This window comes from Rhinatrema bivittatum, chromosome 5 (assembly GCF_901001135.1).
Source record: "Rhinatrema bivittatum chromosome 5, aRhiBiv1.1, whole genome shotgun sequence".
NCBI lineage: Eukaryota > Metazoa > Chordata > Amphibia > Gymnophiona > Rhinatrematidae > Rhinatrema > Rhinatrema bivittatum.
This window is the reverse complement of record NC_042619.1, coordinates 198,969,990-198,993,827: the sequence shown is the minus strand read 5'-3', so window position 1 is coordinate 198,993,827 and position 23,838 is coordinate 198,969,990. Positions and strand designations below refer to the sequence as shown.

The 23,838-nt window shown below is 40.5% G+C and overlaps 1 protein-coding gene across 3 annotated transcripts in view; it reads left to right on the top strand.

Moving 5' to 3' along the window:
* Positions 1-23,838, top strand: part of GK (glycerol kinase) — a 381,644-nt gene that overhangs the window by 342,235 nt on the left and 15,571 nt on the right. The window contains exon 19 of one of the 3 annotated variants that reach the window (XM_029603079.1): positions 9,714-9,800. The exons of the other annotated variants lie outside the window; for them this stretch is intronic. Within the exon in view, the coding sequence (XP_029458939.1) occupies positions 9,714-9,800 (87 nt within the window). The remainder of the gene's footprint in view (positions 1-9,713; positions 9,801-23,838) is intronic. 3 annotated transcript variants of the gene reach the window in all.

Sequence of the window (23,838 nt, the reverse complement as noted above, 5' to 3'; positions counted from 1 at the left end):
TGTCAGGTAGATGGTAGATGAGGACAATTTTTGGTCTTTCATTAGGCAGTCAGATTTGCCTGTTTGGTAGCAACTTAATCAAAGGCTAGGGATTTGTTAAAGATGAGAGCAACAACTCCTCCATGACCCACGGGTTGGAGGGGGTGGTAAATTTGGTAGCAGGAAGACAGAGCTGAGTGAGAGTGACAGTGTCATCTTCTTCTATACAGGTCTTAGTGATACATGGGATGTAAAGTTGGAATTCTTCAGTTAAGTGAATAAGGTGAAATTTGTTGTTTGCAGAGTATACATTGAGAAGGCCTAGTTAAAAGGATAGAGGAGTGATTGGAGTGGATAGAGACTTTGAAGTGTAGGTGGATAGAGAAAAGATACCTTGTACAGATTGATTTTTGTGATAGGGGGGATATCTTCTACCCCAAATTACCTACATTAGGTAGGATGGGTTCGCTAAAGTGCATAGCATCTGAGGGTGAGGGACCAAGCTGGTAGGTGAGATTTTACTTTTCAATGTGGGGGGGGGGGGGGTGTTCTATGTGGAACGCCTGTGTTTTAATGTCTCTCAAGAATCCCTTAGCTCAGTGGTTCTCAACCTTTTTTTAGGTTGGGACAGATGAACTGAACCAAATCACTGTGAACCTGGAAGATGTAGTAGGCCAGATTGACAAACTAAAGAGTACACTGGATCGGATGGTATGCATCCTAGGGAACCGAAGGATCTCAAAATTGACATTTCTGATCTATTATTTAAAATTTGTAACCTATCTTTAAAATCATCCATTGTACCTGAAGACTGGAGGGTTGCCAATGTAACCCCAATATTTAAAAAGGGCTCCAGGAGTGACCCGGGAAACTATAGACCAGTGAACCTGACTCCAGTGCCGGGAAAAATAGTGGAAACTATTCTAAAGATCAAAATCATGGAGCATATAGAAAGACATAGTTTAATGGAACACAGTCAACATGGATTTACCCAAAGGAAGTCTTGCCTAACAAATCTTCATTTTTTTGAAGGGGTTAATAAACATGTGGATAAAGGTGAACCGGTAGCTGTAGTGTATTTGGATTTTCAGAACAAATACAAAGTCCCTCATGAAAGGCTTCTAAGAAAACTAAAAAGTCATGGGATAGGAGGCGATGTCCTTTCGTGGATTACAAACTGGTTAAAAGACAGGAAACAGAGTTGGATTAAATGGTCAGTTTTCTCAGTGGAAAAGGGTAAACTGTGGCATGCCTCAGGGATCTGTACTTGGACTGGTACTTTTCAATATATTTATAAATGATCGATGAGTGAGATTATCAGATTTGCAGATGATACAAAATTATTCAGAGTAGTTAAATCACAAGCGGATTGTGATACATTACAGGAGGACCTTGCAAGACTGGAAGATTGTGCATTCAAATGGGAGATGAAATTTAATGTGGACAAGTGCGAGGTGTTACATTTAGGGAAAAATAACCCTTGCTGTAGTTACACGATGCTAGGTTCCATATTAGGAGCTACCACCCAGGAAAAAGATGTAGGCATCATAGTGGATAATACTTTGAAATCGTCGGCTCAGTGTACTGCAGCAGTCAAAAAAGAAAACAGAATGTTAGGAATTAGTAGGAAGGGAATGGTTAATAAAATGGAAAATGTCATAATGCCTCTGTATCGCTCCATGGTGAGACCGCACCTTAAATACTGTGTACAATTCTGGTCACCGCATCTCAAAAAAGATATAGTTGCGATGGAGAAGGTATAGAGAAGGGCAACCAAAATAAAGGGGATGGAACAGCTCCCCTATGAGGAAAGGCTGAAGAGGTTAGGACAGTTCAGCTTGGAGAAGAGATGGCTGAGGAGGGCTATGATAGAGGTCTTGAACGAGTAGATGTGAATCGGTTATTTACACTTTCGGATAATAGAAGGACAAGGGGACACTCCATGAAGTTAGCAAGTAGCACATTTAAGATTAATCAGAGAACATTCTTTTTCACTCAACGCACAATTAAGCTCTGGAATTTGCTGCAGAGAATGTTGTTAGTGCACTTAGTGTAGCTGGGTTTAAAAAAGGTTTGGGTAAGTTCTTTTAGGAGAAGTCCATTAACCGCTATTAATCAAGTTGACTTAGAGAATGAGCTCTGCTATTGTTGACTTCAGTAGCATGGGATCTTCTTGGTGTTTGGGTACTGGCCTGGTTTAGCCTCTGTTGGAAACAGGATGCTGGACTTGATGGACCCTTGGTCTGACCCAGCATGGCAATTTCTTATGTTCTTATGACATACCTGATAGATGGTTCTCACATGCGTGAGACACTGAACACTTGACTGTCATGGGGCTAAAAATAAACATACACCTTACATTCAAAGAACCTCCCTGACCCCCAACAGTGGATGCAGAGCAGAACTAGGACATTCCCCATACAACTGACCATACAAAAAAGATATTCTGGTGTCATGTCAGTAACAGCGACACAAACTCTCCCTACTACCAGGCGCAATAGCCCTTCTTATGAAAAGACAGCAGTTCACCACCAATGCTTGTCCTATTGAGAAAACACAACAAATTAGACTGATACAAATGCCTTCATGCTAGTAAAATAACTCACCTCGATCATACACACAGGACCGACCTTCACTGAGTATAGAAAGACCAGAAGTTACAAATAAGGAGACAGATACTGGAATGGAAACCCAAAAAACCACTCTGCATGCAGTGCAAACCTGAAAAAATGGAAACAGAAATATAGCACCTAACACACTCCCAGGATCTGCACACAAACTAATTCATACAAAGTTACACCTGTATTATGGAACATACTCAAAACAGTAATAACCCAACATATGAAATAGCAACACTGCAAATATTAAACCAGTCCCTAAACACCGGGAAAACAGAACAAGTCAAGCTGCTCTATATCCCTACACAGAAACTACAAGCTTGCAGAATACCCTTATCTGAGTTACACAGACAGATCCTCACCACATACAGAATAAAGAGACCATAAAGCTAATTTTTTTGTTTTTCCATTGTTGCACTGCATACAGAGTTTGGCTTCTTACTCTTTCCATTTTAGTTTTTGACTGCAAATTTCTATTTATACATTCCTCAAGAAATATAAAATAATTGTAAAATATTAATAATGAGAATATGTTTCAAAACAACTGAACAGAATAATATCCAGTAATTACAAACTCATAAAAACTATTAAAAATTCTCCAAACACTAATAAGATATTTCAAAACAGCAGACACATCACATAATTCCCAATAAGTAAAATGGCATTCAATCAAGAAACATCAACTTAAAAAGCCATCTTAACTTACTCTCTCCAGCAACTCTTCTACTTCTTTCCCTTGCAGGCCAGTAGCTTACACTAGAAGCAGCAGGGGCTGCTGAAGCTCTCTCTTCATGGTCCTCTTCCTTAGGGCCCAAGACCACTCTCTTTGTCTCTTTTACACACACACCAGTCACACCCCCATGACCAGTTTCTGTGTCTTACACACCAGTCATCTTCCCAACCAGGCTTTCAATCTCATCGACACACATGCACCAGTCTGCTCCCTGACCAATCTTTCAATATCTCACACACATACCAGTCACCTCTCTGACCACTCTCACACAGTTACCTCCCTGATCAGTTTCTCTCTCAATCACACATATGCTGTCTCTCTTACATACACATGATCTCTCTCACTTAAACACAAGCGCTCAATCACACACATTCTGTCTCATGCACATGCTAGCTTGCTCTCAATTTCACTCACTCTTCCCCCCCCCCAGCACAACTGGGAGCTGCAACATCCTCCTCCAGTTCCGTGGCCCAAGAAATAATCACAGCAGACAGCAGCCGTGGGGACTAACGCTGCAGACTGTCAACTGTTTTTCTCCAGGCCCATGCTGCTCCTCGAGCTGATGTTGCTGCTGCTGCTTTTGAATGCAGCATGTCCCCTTCTTCCTGCATGCCCCACTGAGCATCACTTTCTATTCCAGGCTATAGGAGGCAGGAAGAAGAAAAGTCCATGCTGCAGTTGCCAACTCCCACTAATACTGGTGCTGTTCCCATCCAGGCTTGAGCATGCTGACAGCACAAATGGCAACAGTAGCAGTACAAGGACGTCTGCACTCAGTCTCTCGCTGGAGGCGAAGAGAAGAACAGCCGGGATAGTGGGAGTGCTCGATATACTGGTTGAGAATCGCTGCCTTAGTTCACCACTTAATTTAGTTGAGTGATAATTTGACCTATGCCCTTGGGAAGAGTAAGAGAGGCAGATCCTGGGGTAGAGTGGGAGGAATTAAAGTCCAGACAGTAGGATAATGTTAAAACAAGCCCTGGATTTATTGCCTTCCCCTCTGTCTGTTCACTTTCTCAAGAGAAGTGAGCACATAGCTGCAGCCACTGCTCCCATTCAATTCCACTTTCCACTCAACTAGGATGTTGAGCCCTGTTTATATACAAAACCAGGCACCTGCCTCTAAGCAGTGGAAGCCAGCACTGATTGGGCAGCCTTCCATTAGACCCCTCTCCATAACCTTACGTATATCAAGAAACATTCCAGCAAAATTACTAGACAATACAGCAAAAAATGATTTTCCAGTCAGCTAGGTTGTCATCAACAATTGCCACCCATCAACTGTATATGGTACAATGAATGTTTAATTCTTTACAAAAGCTGCAGGACATAATGTGCCAACTTCCTACAGATGTTGTGGATTATTTTGTTCCAGTACTACAAGATATAGAGGAATGTGGAATGCATCTAATTAGATCAGCCTACAATGCACATAATTCCTTCAGGGCATCTGCAGTAACTAGCCAGAGGAGCCAGAAGACTAGATGGCTTTGAGCATCAGGCCTTTGTGAGATATTCATGAAATGTTGACATTTTAATTCATAGGAATAATCTCTTCAAAGACAAGATAAATAAAACTATAGATATCATTAAACATCACTGCTGCATGCTTCTTACCCTCTCAGTGGATCAACCATCTACAAACAGAAAAAAATCAACCTCAGCATTATAGAAAGTAGTACTTCTATTCCTGAAAAAGATTCTATTCTAATCATTTTTGATCAGCAGCAAAGCAAGCCTCAAGCTAAAGAAAGCTCAACCAAGGTCTCTACGGCAAATGCAATCAAAATTTAATCCCAGCTTTTGACTATAATATCAAAACTTCTCGGATTAGAATTAAGTGGGTTGGGAACAGGCAAGCCTTCAACATTTCAGCCCAGTCTGGTCTCTAATAACATCAAACCATTCAATATTAAAATTCATACTTCAAGGCTATCATTTAAATTTCAAAACCTTGCTTAAGGACAATTCCCCAAAGAATCACTCCTCCATAAATACAGAACAGTTCCAACTGCTTCAGGTAGACCTGTTAAACCCTATTTGCAGCAAATGCAGTGGATCCAATCCCAATACCACAAAGAAACATGGGTTTCTACGCCAAGGACTTCCTTATTCCAAAGAAAATGTGTAGTGCCTTTCTCATCTTAGACATCAGAAGTCTCAACACACAACTAAAAAGTTCAGGATGAACATATATTAGATTTCATAAGCATTCACCTCACAAGGAAAGGTATTTCTCCCTCAACAGAATAAATAATCTATTCAAAATAATCCTAACTTTTTCTAAACAAAGTTTTGGCCTACTTCTTCCTGAAAATGCTAGGCCACATGACAGCAACAGTTCATGTTACACCATATGTATGTTTTCACATGAGACAAGCTTAATGGCACTTTGTTCCAGTGGAAACAGCTTCTACAACTGTTACCGCACAAGTTACATATAGATACCTCCAACACCCTCAACTGATATCTAGTCTGATGGATGAATCCCTCAAAGCTGTGGAAAAGACAGTTTTTTCACCAACCTCAATTTCAACTTGGTAATAACCATATGTCTCCAATAAAGGATGGAGAGCCCATCTGAACAAACTCCCTTCTCAGCAAACTTGGCCTTTGCAGGCAAAATTGGTCCACATAAACCAATTAGAGTTAAGAGCAATCGTCAATGCTCTAAAAGTACTCAATCCATGATTAAAAGGCATGATAGTGTATGATGCAGGCCACACACTTGACCTGGTACTTGCACTACACCAGCTACCAAATAACTATCATTTGAAAACTTAGACCACCCAGCTGTCATAGACAGAATATCATATGATGCAATTCAACCTATAGCCAGTGCCATCTGACAAGTTCAAAAGCAAAAAGAAAAAGATATGAGTCAAACCAACTGAACTGCTAGAAGCTGGATTATGGCACACTCTCCTCAAATCAATCACCTGGTTGATACTGGAAATGCAGATCTAAAATCAACCCTGGATGAAATTGTATCTGCAGTTCAAATGATGTTGAATGTGAGCAAGGTGAACAAAATCACACCAACCTTAAAAGCTTTCCACTGGCTCCCAGTGCTTCAGTGTGCCAAATTTAAAATCCAAACTCTTGCCAACATAGTCCTTACAAGCAACATACCACTCTAACTCATGTTTCATCTCATCCCATATAAGACTTCCCATTCTCTGTGCTCAATGTCACAAATCCAATTAGCTGTGCCAGCCCTCGAGAAACTACATCTCAGATGCAGTACAAACCTATGGAACCCGCTATCACCAAATATCAGACAGCCCCAGACTTACTAGTTTTCAAAAAGTTATTTTAAAACATGTAATTTTCAAACAGCATTTGGCCTGAGCCATGATCCTGATATGTAATCTAAACTCCCACCAATGACTACTGAACTTTACTAGGTACCCATCTGGGATACCCAGGTCCTGAGTTGTGGGCAATCCCCCACCAATAAATAGTGATATACTGATGCTCTTCTATCCTCTGTAACTGGGGAAGTTTGACATTTATGTTCTATCCCGTTGTAACACTGTACTTTCACTACATATTCACGAATGCACCAATGCTATTAGGACCCACACTGTTGTCCTATGCCTTTCACCACCTATTTATATGGAATTATAAGTATATTGATTCCCCTTCTGTTTCTCATTAATTAGGCTTTAAAGACTACCACCAATAACCCTTTACCTAGTTATTTCTACATTTATAAAACTTAATTTAAACACTAGCAATTGCCTAGTTTTTCTTTTTATAAAACTGTGAAGATAATCATTAGCTTGTTATCCAGTTAATGTATATTTAGAACACTGTGAATGTAAACAGCTTACTGTAACATGCCTTTAACTCTATAGCTGGAAATGCATGTCATAAAAGATGATGATGATACAGACAACCAAATAGTGATATAGTATATCATCAAACAAGAAGGAACTAGTTCTTTCAATCTTTGTCAAGAAGCCTACAAGATATGGAAATCAAAACCAGATAAGTGGCACATTGTCACCAACTGCAACCATACTTTGGACCAAAGTATAGCCAAACAACTGTTTCATTGTTGGGAACACTACAAATATATCTCTTTGCAGCCCCAATCAACAGCAAAGTTCCTCCCTACTGTTCCAAAAAAACAGTCTGGCAATGGTTGCTTTTTCAATCCCAGGGAATTGAGGGTTTCTGTATATATTTCTCCAAATTCATCTCACAGGCAAGATGATTCAAATCAATAAGAGGAAAGAATCTAATGATTTTAATAGCTCCTTTTTGGCTACATTGACTTGATATCTAGCTTTTCAACAACCACTATGGTTGAAAATATTCCCATCCCTAACTAATTGGTACAATGAGAATCTTCTCTATCTGAACCTTCAGGTTTTATCTCTCAATGCCTGGATGTTGAAAGTCAACCATTTTCTTCTTTTCAGTTTCCTATGGAAGTGAGTAAAGTAATTCTAACATTAAGAAAATGCTTTACTAGAAAATCTTGCAACTTCAAATGAAAAAGATTTTCTGTTGGTATTTTCAGATCAGTCAGTCCCAGATAAGTGTTCTGTTCTACCTTATAAGCCTTTCAAAACTGAGGTTGAAAACCAATTCTTTCAGAATCCAACAAAGTGCTACATCTTCATACCCGCAGAATTCAGGATAAATTCCTATTCATGAATTGCCTAAATCACATTCTTCTTTCAATTAGAGATCCTCCTGCACCTTGGAATCTAAATATAGTCCTCACTCAGCTCATGAAATTACCCTTTGAACCTCTGGCTACAGCAGAACTGAAATTCCTTTATAGGAAAGTAGTTGGGGTTTTTTTTAACTCTTTATTTAGCAATTTAACAATACAAAAAATATAGACGAAAAACAGAATTATGACACATGAGTAAAGAAACAATGACAACACCCTCCTTTCCCCCCCCCCCCCCCCCCAACCCCCATCCCCATGGAGCAGAACTAATACCACAAAATGAGCATATCAGACACATTGTGTAGTTATACCAGAACACAACAGGTCAATACATTGTTTGATAGCTATATCTCCTTTGTCACGCAGACAAAGTCCTTCTATATTCCCAATAGGATGACCATATTTTGCCATATAACAGCATATTCCTCGTAGTAAATTCTGCCTGTAGAGTGAATTATAATCGCTAGTCTCATGCTTTCCATATACTCACATTTTCCACAGTGGTAGTTTTTGAAAACTCATCCAAGGTTTTTACCAAAAGAGGTCTCCCAGTTTCAACTGAATCAATCCATCTCCCTACCAACATTTTTTCTAAGTCCAATAAAGGCAAATAGCTCTTCGTACTTTGGATTGCAAAAAAGCTTTATTTATTTGAAGAGAAGTCTTATAGAAAAGTTTCTTAACTAATCAACTATTCTTCAACTCAATCAAACAAGAAGTTTGTTACAGAACATTGTTTCCATATAGATTTCTGATTGTATATCTTATAATTGGTCAGGACTACAACTTCAAAATAATATAAAAGCCAATAAGATTAGAGCTAAAGTGGTTTCCTTGGCCCATCTTTGGTCTGCTTCCATAGGATGGGTAGAAGACCTGGCAGCAGCTTTGCAGATGTCTTCTGTCACTGCTCAATACTGTCTAGGAAATGCCTCACATCAAGGTGGCAGTTTTGGACAAGTAGTTCTCAAAAAGTTATTTAATTCCTTCACATCTCCCTGAAATCCCCATCAACATATGAGGAGCATGTTCTACTGCTAATATAAAACATAAATATATGCAGTCCTCAGCTTGGGAGTCCCCACTTATGAAGCTGATTGCTATTCTGCTTGTCCACAGAGAAAGCAAAGTTGCTAACCTATAACAAATGTTCTCTATAGTCAGCAGGACAAATCAGCCACACAATCTCACCTATCTTCCCTGTATAGTTGAAGCTTAGCTTGCTATAAAGATTTAGAAGACTCACTGCACAGGAATCACCACACATGCTCAAAAAAAACTTCATCTGGTTTTCTGAATTCTGAGAGACCTTTTCAGTCTCCACACCATTGAATGACATTGACCTCTAGGATGGCTGGTTTGTCCTACAGAGATTACCTGTTATAGATATGCAACTTTGCTTTACTGGTATCCAGAAACACTAAAATTTGTATGCAGGGTTAGTACCTGCTAGTGACTTGAACTATTAAAGGGGTTTTTATATCTGATGAACAGTACTATACATATGTGAGCAATTATTAATCTCTGAAGCAGATTAATTATTTTGTTTCTTAACTTTGTTGCTTAACTATACTACTTGTAAACATTACATCATTGCAGTTTTCTTGCTGTTCATGTGATTTGATTCTTAACACAAATATCCAATTTGTTTTTTTTTCTTTGTTTTGCTGAAAACCCCGCTGGATGACTTCAGGTGACCCTAGTATCTTCTGTAGTTTGCCTTTGGGCTTTTATATAGTGAGTAGCATGATAATGTTAATTGGAGCAAAATACATCTCAGGTCAGTTGTCATTTCAACTGGTTACTACAATGTCTGTCTGCTGCCTTCTATTACATGTCTTTTGCTTTCACTCTTTTTAATGTTTTTCTCCACAGTGGAAAAATTTTCAGGACATTTCATAGCACAATATTTGTGTACCTCTAGGTTCAGTCCTGGAGCCAGTTATTCCTAACATTTTCATAGATACTATAGAGGAGTTGGTAGAACATGTTTGTCTTGCAGTTGATACCAAGTTCTGGGACAAAGTGGAAATGCAAGATGGGGGAGTAAAAAACATGGTATGATCTAAGCAAAGCTTAGCCATGGTCAAGTGTTTTGTGGCTAAAAGTAATGTAAACAAAGGTAGAGTCATGTATTTGGGGTGAAGAAATCCAAGTGAGCAGTACATGTTGAGAAGAGATACTGATGTTAGAAGAGAGATCTCGAGGTGATTACATCTGATGAGCTCAAGGTCATAAAAGTATGACGTGTATGTAAGAGAGAGCATGTGTGTTGTTCACAGCATGTGTGTGTGAGAATGTGTTAGCGTGTATATGAGAGCAAACATATAAAACCATGTGTGTGTGAGACAGGAACCATGGTGTGTGAGAGCATGTGTTTGTTTAGGGTGTGTGTGTGTGTGTGGTTCAGAGCAGGTTGTGTGATTGAAACAATATTTGTATGATTGAGAAAGTGTGTGAAAGAACATGTATGTGAGAGGGAGAGTGTATGTGTGATTGAGAGCATGTGTGGGTGATTCAGACCGTGTCTGAGAGCATGTATGTGTGAGAGATTGTGTGTGTGTGAGAGCCTGAATAAGAGGGGAAAATGTGTGTATATGATTAAGTACATGTGTTTCTTTGTGAGATCTTTGTGTGTTTGACTGAGAGCTTGATAGAGCATATGTATGTGTATGCTGCAAAAGAGTAGTCTAGTGGTTAGAGCAATACGCTATGAACCAGGGAAATCAGAGTTCAATTCCCACTGGTTCTCCTTGTGACCTTGCTCAAATCATTTCATCCTCCATTGTCTCAGATGCAAAATTTAATATGAGCCCTCTGGGTTCAGGAAAATGACCACAGTACCTGAACGCAATCTGCTTTTGAAGTGGTTGAAAAGCGGAACATAAATCCAAATAAAATTTAAAAATAAATTCAGTTAGTACCTGCAAGATTTCTCCTTATCTAGGGCAATCTTTTCCTAGCCCTTAAAAAAAAAAAAGTCCAATCTATGGAGGCTAGAATAGCAGACCTGGAAGAGCGAAGGGAGACAGAGAGAAATATAGAGAAGACCTTCAGGGACATTGTAGAGCAATAACACCTCAAATCGGGCAACCACTGTGCTGCCTTGGAGGAGAAAGATCAACTGGAAGAGAGCAATCCTGTAGTTAGGACCTTCCCTCAAAGTGATATAGTATTCTCTTGCTCTGATGATTTGTCTCGGGGACAAGCCCAGGAGGAAATGGTTAGGAAAGTCATCGTAGCTGATGATTTGATAATTAGGAAGGTAGATAACTGGGTGGCTGGTGAATGTGAGGATTGCTTGGTAACTTGCCTGCCTGATGTGAAGGTAGCAGACCTCATGCATCACATAGATAGGATTTTAGATAGTGCTGGAGAGAAGCTGGTTGTCTTGGTACATGTGGGTACCAATGACATAGGAAAATGCAGGAGGTAGGTTCTGAAAGCCAAATTTAGGTTTTTAGGTAGAAAGTTGATATCCAGAACTCCAGGTTGTAGCATTCACAGAAATGCTTCTCGTTCCACATACAGGACCCCAGAGGCAGGCAGAGCTCCAGAGTCTCAATGTGTGGATGAGAAAATGGTGCAGAGAAGAAGGTTTTACGTTTAAGAACTGGGCATCATTTTGGGGAAATGGGGGGGGGGGGGAGACTTTCCCTAAAGGAAATGAAACTTCAGGGAGGATGACTCAGAACCAATGTCAGGAAATATTTCTTCACAGAGAGGGTGGGGGATGTCTGAAATGCTTTCTAGAGGAGGTGGTGAAGCTAAAACAGTTGAATTCAAAGGGGCATGGAATAAAACATTGTGGATCCCTAAAGTCTAGAGGATAGAAATGAGGAAAGGGTGCATGGGGGTAGCTTGATGCTTTGGTGCAACTGCAAAATTGCTGTCTGTTCAACGGCAGGTGGAAAAGGGGATTTGGATCTATTTATTTATTTATTTAGCCATTTTATATACCTGCATTCCAAGTGAAAATCACAACGGTTTACATCATGACATAAATATTATAGGTAGCCAGTTACATTCAATTGATGCGTTAATATGTCATGCCTTTTAGCGAAACACATACATTAACTAAGGTGGTCGCAGGAGGGGAGATGAGCTAGCATTTTTAACAAAAGGTGCAGTGGAGATATAAAGATTGTCAACAACTATATATATATATACACACACAAACACATTTATATATCTATAGATTCAGACAACAATCAATGAGGACCCTGATTATAGAGTCTGGGGAAATAAGCATGGGGGTAATAAGAAGAACATAAGAATATGCCATACTGGGTCAGACCAAGGGTCCATTAAGCCCAGCATCCTGTTTCCAACAGTGGCCGATCCAGACCATAAGAACCTGGCAAGTACCCAAAAACTAAGTCTATTCCATGTTACCGTTGCTAGTAATAGCAGTGGCTATTTTCTAAGTCAACTTAATTAATAGCAGGTAATGGACTTCTCTTCCAAGAACTTATCCAAACACAGCTATACTAACTGCACTAACCACATCCTCTGGCAACAAATTCCAGAGTTTAATTGTGCGTTGAGTAAAAAAGAACTTTCTCCGATTAGTTTTAAATGTGCCACATGCTAACTTCATGGAGTGCCCCCTAGTCTTTCTATTATCCGAAAGAGTAAATAACAGATTCACATCTACCCGTTCTAGATCTCTCATGATTTTAAACACCTCTATCATATCCCCCCCTCAGACGTCTCTTCTCCAAGCTGAAAAGTCCCAACCTCTTTAGTCTTTCCTCATAAGGGAGCTGTTCCATTCCCCTTATCATTTTGGTAGCCCTTCTTTGTACCTTCTCCATCGCAATTATATCTTTTTTGAGATGCGGTGACCAGAATTGTGCACAGTAGTCAAGGTGCGGTCTCACCATGGAGCGATACAGAGGCATTATGACATTTTCTGTTTTATTCACCATTCCCTTTCTAATAATTCTCAACATTCTATTTGCTTTTTTGACTGCCGCAGCACACTGAACCGACGATTTCAATGTGTTATCCACTATGATGCCTAGATCTATTTCTTGGGTTGTAGCACCTAATATGGAACCTAACATTGTGTAACTATAGCTTGGGTTATTTTTCCCTATATGCATCACTTTGCACTTATCCACATTAAATTTCATCTGCCATTTTGATGCCCAATTTTCCAGTCTCAAAAGGTCTTCCTGCAATTTATCACAATCTGCTTGTGATTTAACTACTATGAACAATTTTGTATCATCTGCAAATTTGATGATGTCACTCGTATTTCTTTCCAGATCATTTATAAATATATTGAAAACTAAGGGTCCCAATACAGATCCCTGAGGCACTCCACTGCCAACTCCCTTCCACTGAGAAAATTGTCCATTTAATCCTACTCTCTGTTTCCTGTCTTTTAGCCAGTTTGCAGTCCACGAAAGGACATCGCCACCTATCCCATGACTTTTTACTTTTCCTAGAAGCCTCTCATGAAGAACTTTGTCAAACACTTCTGAAAATCCAAGTATACTACATCTACCGGTTCACCTTTATCCACATGTTTATTAACTCCTTCAAAAACGTGAAGCAGATTTGTGAGGCAAGACTTGCCTTGGGTAAAGCTATGCTGACTTTGTTCCATTAAACCATGTCTTTCTATATGTTCTGTGATTTTGATGTTCAGAACACTTTCCCCAATTTTTCTGGCACTGAAGTCAGGCTAACTGGTCTGTAGTTTCCCGGATCGCCCCTGGAGCCCTTTTTAAATATTGGGGTTACATTTGCTATCCTCCAGTCTTCAGGTACAATGGATGATTTTAAAGATAGGTTACAAATTTTTACTAATAGGTCTGAAATTTCATTTTTTAGTTCCTTCAAAACTCTGGGGTTTTGAAGGAACCAGGTGATTTACTACTCTTCAGTTTGTCAATCAGGTCTACCACATCTTCTAGGTTCACCGTGATTTGATTCAGTCCATCTGAGTCATTACCCATGAAAACCTTCTCCAGTACGGGTACCTCCCCAACGTCCTTTTCAGTAAACACCTAAGCAAAGAAATCATTTAATCTTTCCGCGATGGCCTTATCTTCTCTAAGTGCCCCTTTAACCCCTCGATCATCTAAAGGTCCAACTGACTCCCTCACAGGCTTTCTGCTTCGGATATATTTTAAAAAGCTTTTACTGTGAGTTTTTGCCTCTAAGGCCAACTTCTTTTCAAATTCTCTCTTAGCATTTCTTATCAATGTCTTACATTTAACTTGCCAACGTTTATGCATTATCCTATTTTCTTCTGTTGGATCCTTCTTCCAATTTTTGAATGAAGATCTTTTAGCTAAAATAGCTTCTTTCACCTCCCCTTTTAACCATGCCGGTAATCGTTTTGCCTTCTTTCCACCTTTCTTAATGTGTGGAATACAACTGGACTGTGCTTCTAGAATGGTATTTTTTAACATTGACCATGCCTCTTGCACACTTTTTACTTTTGTAGCTGCTCCTTTCAGTTTTTTTCTAACAATTTTTCTCATTTTGTCAAAGTTTCCCTTTTGAAAGTTTAGCATGAGAGCTATGGATTTGCATACTGTTCCTCTTCCAGTCATTAATTCAAATTTGATCATATTATGATCACTATTGCCAAGCGGCCTCATCACCATTACCTCTCTCACCAAATCCTGTGCTCCACTGAGAATTAGATCTAAAATTGCTCCCTCTCTCGTCTGTTCCTGAACCAATTGCTCCATATAGCTATCATTTATTCCATCCAGGAACATTATCTCTCTAGCATGTCCTGATGATAAATTTACCCAGTCAATATTGGGGTAATTGAAGTCTAAACGCCGACAAGTGAAGAAAAGGCAGTAAAGTCTGCAGTGGAAGCAGAATAAATGAACATGCGGTCCTTTCAATGAGCAGTTCGGAAGAAAGCACTGTTGATAACAGCCCCTGAAGCAGCATCAGGCGAAACGTACGTCGGGCTGGAGCGGGGCTAATTGCCCTTGGACGCCCTGGAATAAGGAAATAATTCCGGTATCATCTTCCGATTCAAAGGAGTGGAGTGCGGTTGCACCGAATTGAATAAACTGCATATAAGGAAGGTACCACACCTCTATTCATTTTAAAGAAAAAATCGTAAAAAACCAAAAAATTATATGATACGGAGATAAAAGTGTTTAGCAATAAAAAAAAATATGGACTTGGACCTATGATTAATTATGACCCGCAGAGGCTGTACATGATAACAAATGAGTCAGTAAGCCCACGGGTGTTATGATGGTCCTTTAGAGTACTAAAAATAATTCTGATACTGCACATATAAAGTAAAAAGTGAGTTTCATAACATTTTCCATTAGGTAATTGAAGTCTCCCATTATTACCGCCCTACCAATTTGGTTAGCTTCCCTAATTTCTCTTAGCACTTCATTGTCCGTCTCACCATCTTGACCAGGCGGACAGTAGTATACTATCACTATAGACTTCCCCAACACACAAGGGATTTCTACCCATAAAGATTCAATTTTGCATTTAGTCTCATGCAGGATGTTTATCCTATTGGCTCTATGCCATCCTGGACATAAAGCTCCTCTCTGTCATTGCGATATAATTTGTACCCCGGTATAGCACTGTCCCATTGGTTGTGCTCCTTCCACCATGTCTCTGAGATGCCAATTAAGTCTATGTCATCATTTACGGTTATATATTCTAATTCTCCCATCTTACTTCTTAGACTTCTGGCATTAGCATACAAACATTTCAAAGTTTGTTTTTTGTTTGTATTTTCATTCTGCTTTTTAATTGATAGGGATAAGTTAGAATTTTTTAGCTCTGGTGAGTTTTTAATTACAGGCACTTGGACTACTTTTCTTATTATTGGAACCTCACTGTCAGGATGCCCTAATTCTAATGCATCATTAGTATCCTTTGAAGATACCTCTCTCTGAACCATGCGCTGCTGAGCGACTGTCGGCTTTCCCCTTTGTTCTAGTTTAAAAGCTGCTCTATCTCCTTTTTAAAGGTTAGCACCAGCAGTCTGGTTCCACCCTGGTTAAGGTGGAGCCCATCCCTTCGGAAGAGACTCCCTCTTCCCCAAAAGGTTCCCCAGTTGCTAACAAAACTGAATCCCTCTTCCTTGCACCATCGTCTCATCCACGCATTGAGACTCCGGAGCTCTGCCTGCCTCTGGTGACCTGCGCGTGGAACAGGGAGCATTTCAGAGAATGCTACCCTGGAGGTTCTGGATTTTAGTTTCCTACCTAAGAGCCTAAATTTGGCTTCCAGAACCTCCTTTCCACATTTTCCTATGTCGTTGGTGCCCACATGTACCATGACAGCACTGTCTAAAATCCTATCTAGGTGACGAGTGAGGTCTGCCACCTTTGCACCAGGTAGGCATGTTACCAGGTAATCCTTAGGCCCACCAGCCACCCAGCTATCTACATTCCTAATAATCGAATCACCAACTATGACGGCCGACCTAACCCTTCCCTCCTGGGCAGTAGGCCTTGGGGAGATATCCACAGTGCGAAAGGACAGTGCATCACCTGGAGAGCAGGTCCTTGCTACAGGATCCCTTCCTGCTACACCAGGTTGATGCTCTCCAATCATGAGACCTTCTTCCTCCAAGGCAGCACCAGGGCTGCCAGTCTGAAGTTGGGACTTGAGACCTTCATGGACATAGTAGTCATCTATATACCTCTCTGTCTGCCTCAGCTCCTCCAGGTCTGCCACTCTAGCCTCCAGAGATCGGACTCGTTCTCTGAGAGCCAGGAGCTCTTTGCATCGCATGCACATGTACAACGTCTCACCGGCGGGTAAAAAATCATACATGTGACACTCGATGCAAAAGACTGGGAAGCCCCCCTCTTGCTGCTGGACTGCTGCCTTCATCTCAATTTTAATCAGTTCCTATTTAAGTTTTAGGTTGCTATGGGAGTAGGAATGTGTCTAACGTCCTTTAAATGTATTAGTGAATTCACTATATGTCTGATAGTGGCCTATCGGGATCTGATCAAACTCTCAATAAAGTTTTTGTTATTTTGGGGGTTTTTTGTTTTGGGTTTTTGGGTTTTTTTTGTGAAAGTGGCACCTGCCTATAAATTAAAGGATGAGCTAGGAGTGGGTGAGCAAGGGGTGGGAGGGTTGGGAAATCCAAACAGTCTAACTTCAGTTAGTCAGCCAGAGTGACTCACTGCTCTCTTGATTAACAAATTTTGGTACCTATTCAAACCAAATTCAAAATACCTCAACACCTTTCCAAGGTGAGTAACTGAGCTGAACTTTTCAACCTATTTACTAAGGTATACACTGCTCCTAGCTTATTTCTAGCTTCTGGCTACTTTTTTTTTGTTTTTGTTTTTCAATACAAACACTCAGTTCTGCTTACTAGCTGCCTTGCAGACTTTTAAAAAATAAACACACTACCTACTGCTTACTAGCTTCCTTATTGACTGACTATTTAAAAGTACAGTCTAACTTGTTTATTCACTGCCTTACTATTAAAAGCACAAACACACTAAATAATATTCCCAAATAGTTAACTTTGCCCCAATACTTTAAAAAAAAAAAAAAAAGACAATGTCCCAAGCAAAAACTTACTGATTCCTTTCAGCCACCAGCAAGGTGATCCTCTCCTCTCAGTGCTCCCACTGCACAGAGCAGCAGTTCCTACCCTTACCAGAAGGCATGGGATTACTATCCTTAACTAATAAGCCTTGATGCCTTTGCAACTGTAACTTCCTCTGCACTTAGGCAAGCCAATCCAAACCAGTGGGTTATGCACTCCTACCAGCAGATGGAGACGGAGTAAAGCTCACTCACTGACTACTCTGACATATATCTCACATCAAACGTACTCTCTCCTATAAATGAAATGCTTATAAACTAATTTACTTGTGCAAAAAAATTATTATTAATAATTTAATCATGAAAAATTATTGGAGAAAAAGAGGTAAGTTTCATATTCTGGGTGCTCACCTCCGCGGCGTAGCGACCTTCTTGTAGTCTAATCATCAACTAACCTCCGTCCTCCTTTGTGTGTTTATTTAATAATTCAAAAAACAATTTTTTGTTAATTTTCAATATATAATTTTCTTAAAAATCAAATATATTCTCCACCTAACATGATCGGATCATTAAATTTGCTTGTCAAGCAGTTTTTAATACTGCTATTCAATGTCCCATTTCCTTTGTCCTATGTTCGGGGGAAATTATTTGAATTGATTTCAGACTTCTTCTCATTGCAAATGCTCTATAAATAATCTATAAATAGAAACGCCAATCTCTAAATTTGTGGACGCTCGACTCTTGTACTTTAAATTGCCACTACCATCAATGAAACAATATATGAACTTATCTCCCGACACAGCTGCGTTTCGAAAATTTGTTCTTCCTTCATCAGGGGAGCATATCCTTTCTTATTCAATCTGGCATTCAGCAAAATCGCGGCTTTCCCATTCAATTTTTGAGAACGCTGCTTACAGGCAGTGATGACACAGTTGGTGCAAGAACGAAAGCAACGGATCCCGGTACATTTTTTGTATCAACTTTTGGAGTTGGTACTTACTAACAACTATTTTAGGTTTGAAGACATATTCTATCACCAGTCGCACGGAATAGCGATGGGTTCTTCATTAGCACCCTCTGTGGCAAACATTTACGTCACACAGTTTGAGGAACAACATGTTTACAAATCTCAATGGTGGTCTAAGATTAGATATTGGCGACGATACATAGATGACGTCTTTTTGATTTGGATGTCATCTAAGGAGGAATTAGATGAATTTCTATTATGGATTAACACGGTAGATGTGAATTTAAAGTTCACTGCAGAAATTAGTAAACAACAATTGTCCTATTTAGACGTATTAATACACAGAAAAGGACAAATACTTGAGACTACCGTGTATCATAAAAAAACGGAGAGAAATATGCTCCTCAAATATCACAGCCATCATGCCAGGTCCCTTAAACAGGGTTTACCGGCAAGTCAATTCTTTCGATATAAAAGAATTTGTTCCACCAAAGAAGAATTTGAGAAACAAGCGGAATTCTTAAAAAATAAATTTAAGGACAGGGGATACCCAAAAAAGATCATCAATAAGGCTTATAAAAGAGCTAAATATGCCGACAGAAACCAACTTCTCCAATATCAGAGCAACAAAGAACAGGGCAGACTGACTTGTATTATACCCCAAAGCACTGCGACGGCACACATCACAGCCTCAATACGGAGACATTGGTCAATATTGTCAACGCATGAAATATTTAGAGAATTGCCCCTCATAACAACTACTAGGGGCACTAACATTAGAGATAAAGTAGTCCACGCGGACATTAAGAGGGACATGAAAGAGAAATTGCAAAGAGGACAACATAAGGCATGTCAACACTGTGACATGTGTAACAACACCATTGAAGGCAGTGAGTGGGAAGATCCAGTTACAGGGTATAATATTAAGAGGGGTAGTAATTCAGATTGTACATCTAAGAATGTGATTTATTTAATCCAATGCCCTTGCCCGAAGAATTATGTGGGCAGGACTTCAAGATCTATAAGAACGCGACTGATTGAGCACAAATCAAAACTAAATACGAAAACAGTGGAAGCACCTATGGTACAGCATTGTATAGAGTATGCTCACAGTTTTGAACAGCTCAAATGAACAGTCATAGACAAGGTGGATCATACCGGAGGCAACGACAAAGAGAGATTGAATTATATTGAACAACAGTGGATATTTAGATTGCATACAATGACACCGCAGGGTTTGAATGAGGAAGTAGAGTGGGCGAGTCTGATTTGAAGTTGACAGCGTCTTTGATTTATATCCACCAATAGACGAAGATTTGATGTAACGACGTAGTACGCAAGACGTAGTCCATCCCATTGGTTGTTTTTGGATCTGCTGATCAGCTTTTAAAGCAGAGACCAAACGCTGATTAAATAGCGCCGTTGACTCGGAGCTTGCGAGACCGAGAGGAAGGACGTAGAGAGATAAGCAGCGTTCTCAAAAATTGAATGGGAAAGCCGCGATTTTGCTGAATGCCAGATTGAATAAGAAAGGATATGCTCCCCTGATGAAGGAAGAACAAATTTTCGAAACGCAGCTGTGTCGGGAGATAAGTTCATATATTGTTTCATTGATGGTAGTGGCAATTTAAAGTACAAGAGTCGAGCGTCCACAAATTTAGAGATTGGCGTTTCTATTTATAGATTATTTATAGAGCATTTGCAATGAGAAGAAGTCTGAAATCAATTCAAATAATTTCCCCCGAACATAGGACAAAGGAAATGGGACATTGAATAGCAGTATTAAAAACTGCTTGACAAGCAAATTTAATGATCCGATCATGTTAGGTGGAGAATATATTTGATTTTTAAGAAAATTATATATTGAAAATTAACAAAAAATTGTTTTTTGAATTATTAAATAAACACACAAAGGAGGACGGAGGTTAGTTGATGATTAGACTACAAGAAGGTCGCTACGCCGCGGAGGTGAGCACCCAGAATATGAAACTTACCTCTTTTTCTCCAATAATTTTTCATGATTAAATTATTAATAATAATTTTTTTGCACAAGTAAATTAGTTTATAAGCATTTCATTTATAGGAGAGAGTACGTTTGATGTGAGATAGATTTATAATTCTCATCCTAAGCGGAGAAGAGTATAAGTACTCTGACATATAGACATGCCCTGACATCAGCCCACCAATATTTTCCATTTCCAGCAGATAGTGGACATTCATCTCCCTTGTAGGGATTGCTTGTGGTTTTAAAGGAGACTAGGAGATGATTTAGATGCACCAGTTGAGCTCCTGAGATGACACCCTTTTGGTCCCTCCCTCACTCCGTTGAGCACTTTGTCTGGAAGCCTAACCAAGCATAAACTTAAAAAAACAGAAAAGAGGACATGGAATGCTCAGTGGTGAAGGCTTGTGCCCTCTCCCTGTAGCTAGTGACCCAATGGTGCATTCAGCCGAGAGGGCTGAGCTCAGATTTAAAAAAAAAAAATTTTGGGAAGTTTTATGCCCCCTCTTTTTTTTTTTTTTTTTCCTTACCAGGTCTACCTTCCCTCGGCACTTTCTTCTGTGTCTCTTACCCCCATTTCCCTCTCCTCTGGGGAGTTAATGTAGAGTGGAGGCAGCTCAGGCTCACCGGTTTAAGCAGCTGTTGGCTAGGCCCCGCTTCTCAGTTCAGTCAGCTGCATGGTAGGCCGCAGCGGCAGTTCTTTTCCTGCATGCTTATACTTGGGCGCGTTTTTGCTGCACGACAGTGTCCTGATGTGGGTGCATGGGTACTTGTGCGCATAAGTCTGTGGCCTAGATTTGAGTGAATATTTGTGCGGGTACCCCTGGGGTCTGTTGAGGTGCACGCAGGAGGCCACCTAGGGCTGAGTGCAGGAAAACTATGGTACCGGGGACAAAAAAGTCCAAGTACCTTGCTAGCTGTGAGGCTTGCCTTTTAAGGGCAATCGAGCCATTGCTTTCTCTACGCCTGTGTCAGCGCTGTTTAAATGTTCAAGGTGATTTGGCTACTACAGATTTTGCCGACATTGGGACAACCCTCGGCCTGTGGTGGCTCTGGAGGGGAGTGGGCTGGGAGGCAACACAGCAGACAGTTCCCCTCCCCCCTTGTTCCTGATGGCAGAGGCATCCCAGAGAGAGGGATCGGAGCCTATAGGCTCAGGTATGGATCCATTCTCCTTCTCCTACGTGGAATTTTTCCAGGGTCTGCAGGCTTTTCTGCAGGGGCTCCAAGTGCAGATGAAGCAACCTACTAAGAAGGGACTTCTTGCTTGGGTCTTCCATTTGTCAGCCAGTGCGGGCAAATGCCACAGGGAGGCTATCCTTGGAGATGTTCAGGGGGATGCAGATTATGAAAAGTCAGGTGATTCTGATGGGGATTCTGTTTTCTCCCATGTAGAAGAGGGACTCTACTCCGGTTTTTCCACAAAGATGAGTTGCCAAGTCTGTTCACTCAGACCCTGAAGACACTGTATAGATGGGAGTGATGTTACAGGTTTACAAAAGAAAGATCCCATATTGGTCACGTTATGCAAAGCATCCTGTATCTTTCCCCTCATGGATCCAATTCAAGAGTCAAATGACCTTGAGTAGAACGCCCTGGAGGAAAGTTTTAAAGGGGTGCACACTTTAACGGGTTTGTATCCCTTAGATCTGAAGGCAAGGATCAGTTTTGTGTTTCCAAAAACTGGTATGCATTGTTACCAAGCGAACTACCATCTCGGTGGAAGGAAGAGCAGCTCTAAAAGATGCTCAGGATAGGAAGATTGAGGTTATCCTTAAACTGGCCTTTGAGACCATATCAATGAATTTGCAAATTGCGTTTTGCTGCTGCCTGGTGGCTCGGGCTGGTTTGCGTCTCTTGAGAGAGACACGAGGAGTGGGGTCCAAAGTGGTTCGGTGATGGAACCGAGGCAACGGGCTGCTCCATGGATTCCCTTCGGTTTCATCCTTACAGAGGAACAACTACTCTAAAGTCTCATCTCTTCAGAAGATGGTTTTTTCTGCCTAAGAAGTCTCATAAGAAAGCGGGCTCCGGGGCCGGAGCACCTCGATCTTCAAAATGAAGGTGTGGGGGCTCACCTACTGGATAAAGAGATAGGCAGGTGTCTATCTCACTTTTATCAAAGGTAGGCCCAGGTTACAATGGACCAGTGTGTCCTGGAAGTTGTAAGGGACAGCTATGCTCTACAATTTTTCTGAATTCCTTCGAATGCATTTATGGTTTCTCCATGCAACTCTCTACAGAAGAGACTGACAGTGGAGACTACATAAGGAGACTGTTGGATGGATTTGAAGGCTGTAATTCCTATTCCCAGATTGCAAGAAAATAGGGAGTGCTATTCAATTTATTTTCTTGTTCCCAAGAAGGAAGACTGTCCTTTCAGCCCATTCTGGACCTGAAGGGAGTCAATCAACATTTGCGTGTAACTCAATTCAAAATGGAAACTCTACGTTCCGTAATAATGGCAGTACAAATAGGAATTTCTCACGTCTCTCGACCTGAAGGAGGCCTATCTACATATTCCCGTTTGCCAAGATCATCATTTCCTATGCTTTGCCATTCTGGGACATCATTAGCTATTTTAGGCCCTGTCCTTTGGGCTGGATACGGTGGTAGCCCCTAAGATTAGCTGATAACTTTTTTGCTGAGCTCAGTGTTTCCCAGTTGGTGGAAGCATGAGTGGTTGACTGTTAATAGTCTTGTTCAAGTATAATCAGTTTGTCCACAGTGGCTTTTTAAGAGATACTGGTGGGCTGATATTGGGACAGGGCTATATGTCAGTGACCTCAGCAAGTCAGCTTTATTCCATCTGCTGATAGGATTGTATAATCCACTGGTGTAGATTGGCTAGCCTTCCTTAGAGGAAAAGAAATTATCAAGTGAGTAGTAATTTCTCCATTGCTCTCCGCTTTGACGGTGAGGGGAGGTGGAAGAGGAATTGGATTCAAATGACAACCAATATATGCCCTGACTTTTATGGTTTAGGGTTCTGATACCCAGACTTAAGGGAAAAAGCACAGGACTCCTTCAGTGGCCAAGTTCATAAGCAATGCACATCAAGCAACATTGTCTGAATTTTCAAGAAGGCTCATCACCCAGTAAAAGCAAAACATGGGGGTAACCTACACAGCATGGCAAGTACTACCATAAGAAGCTTGCTGGGCAGACTGGATGGAAAATGTCATTCTTCTCTGTCATCATTACTATGTTATTATGTACCTTAACCAGAATGGAACCAGGCTGCTAGCACTAACCTTTAAAAAGAAGATATCACAACTTTTAAACTAGATGATGAGGAAAAGCTGACAGGCGCTAAGA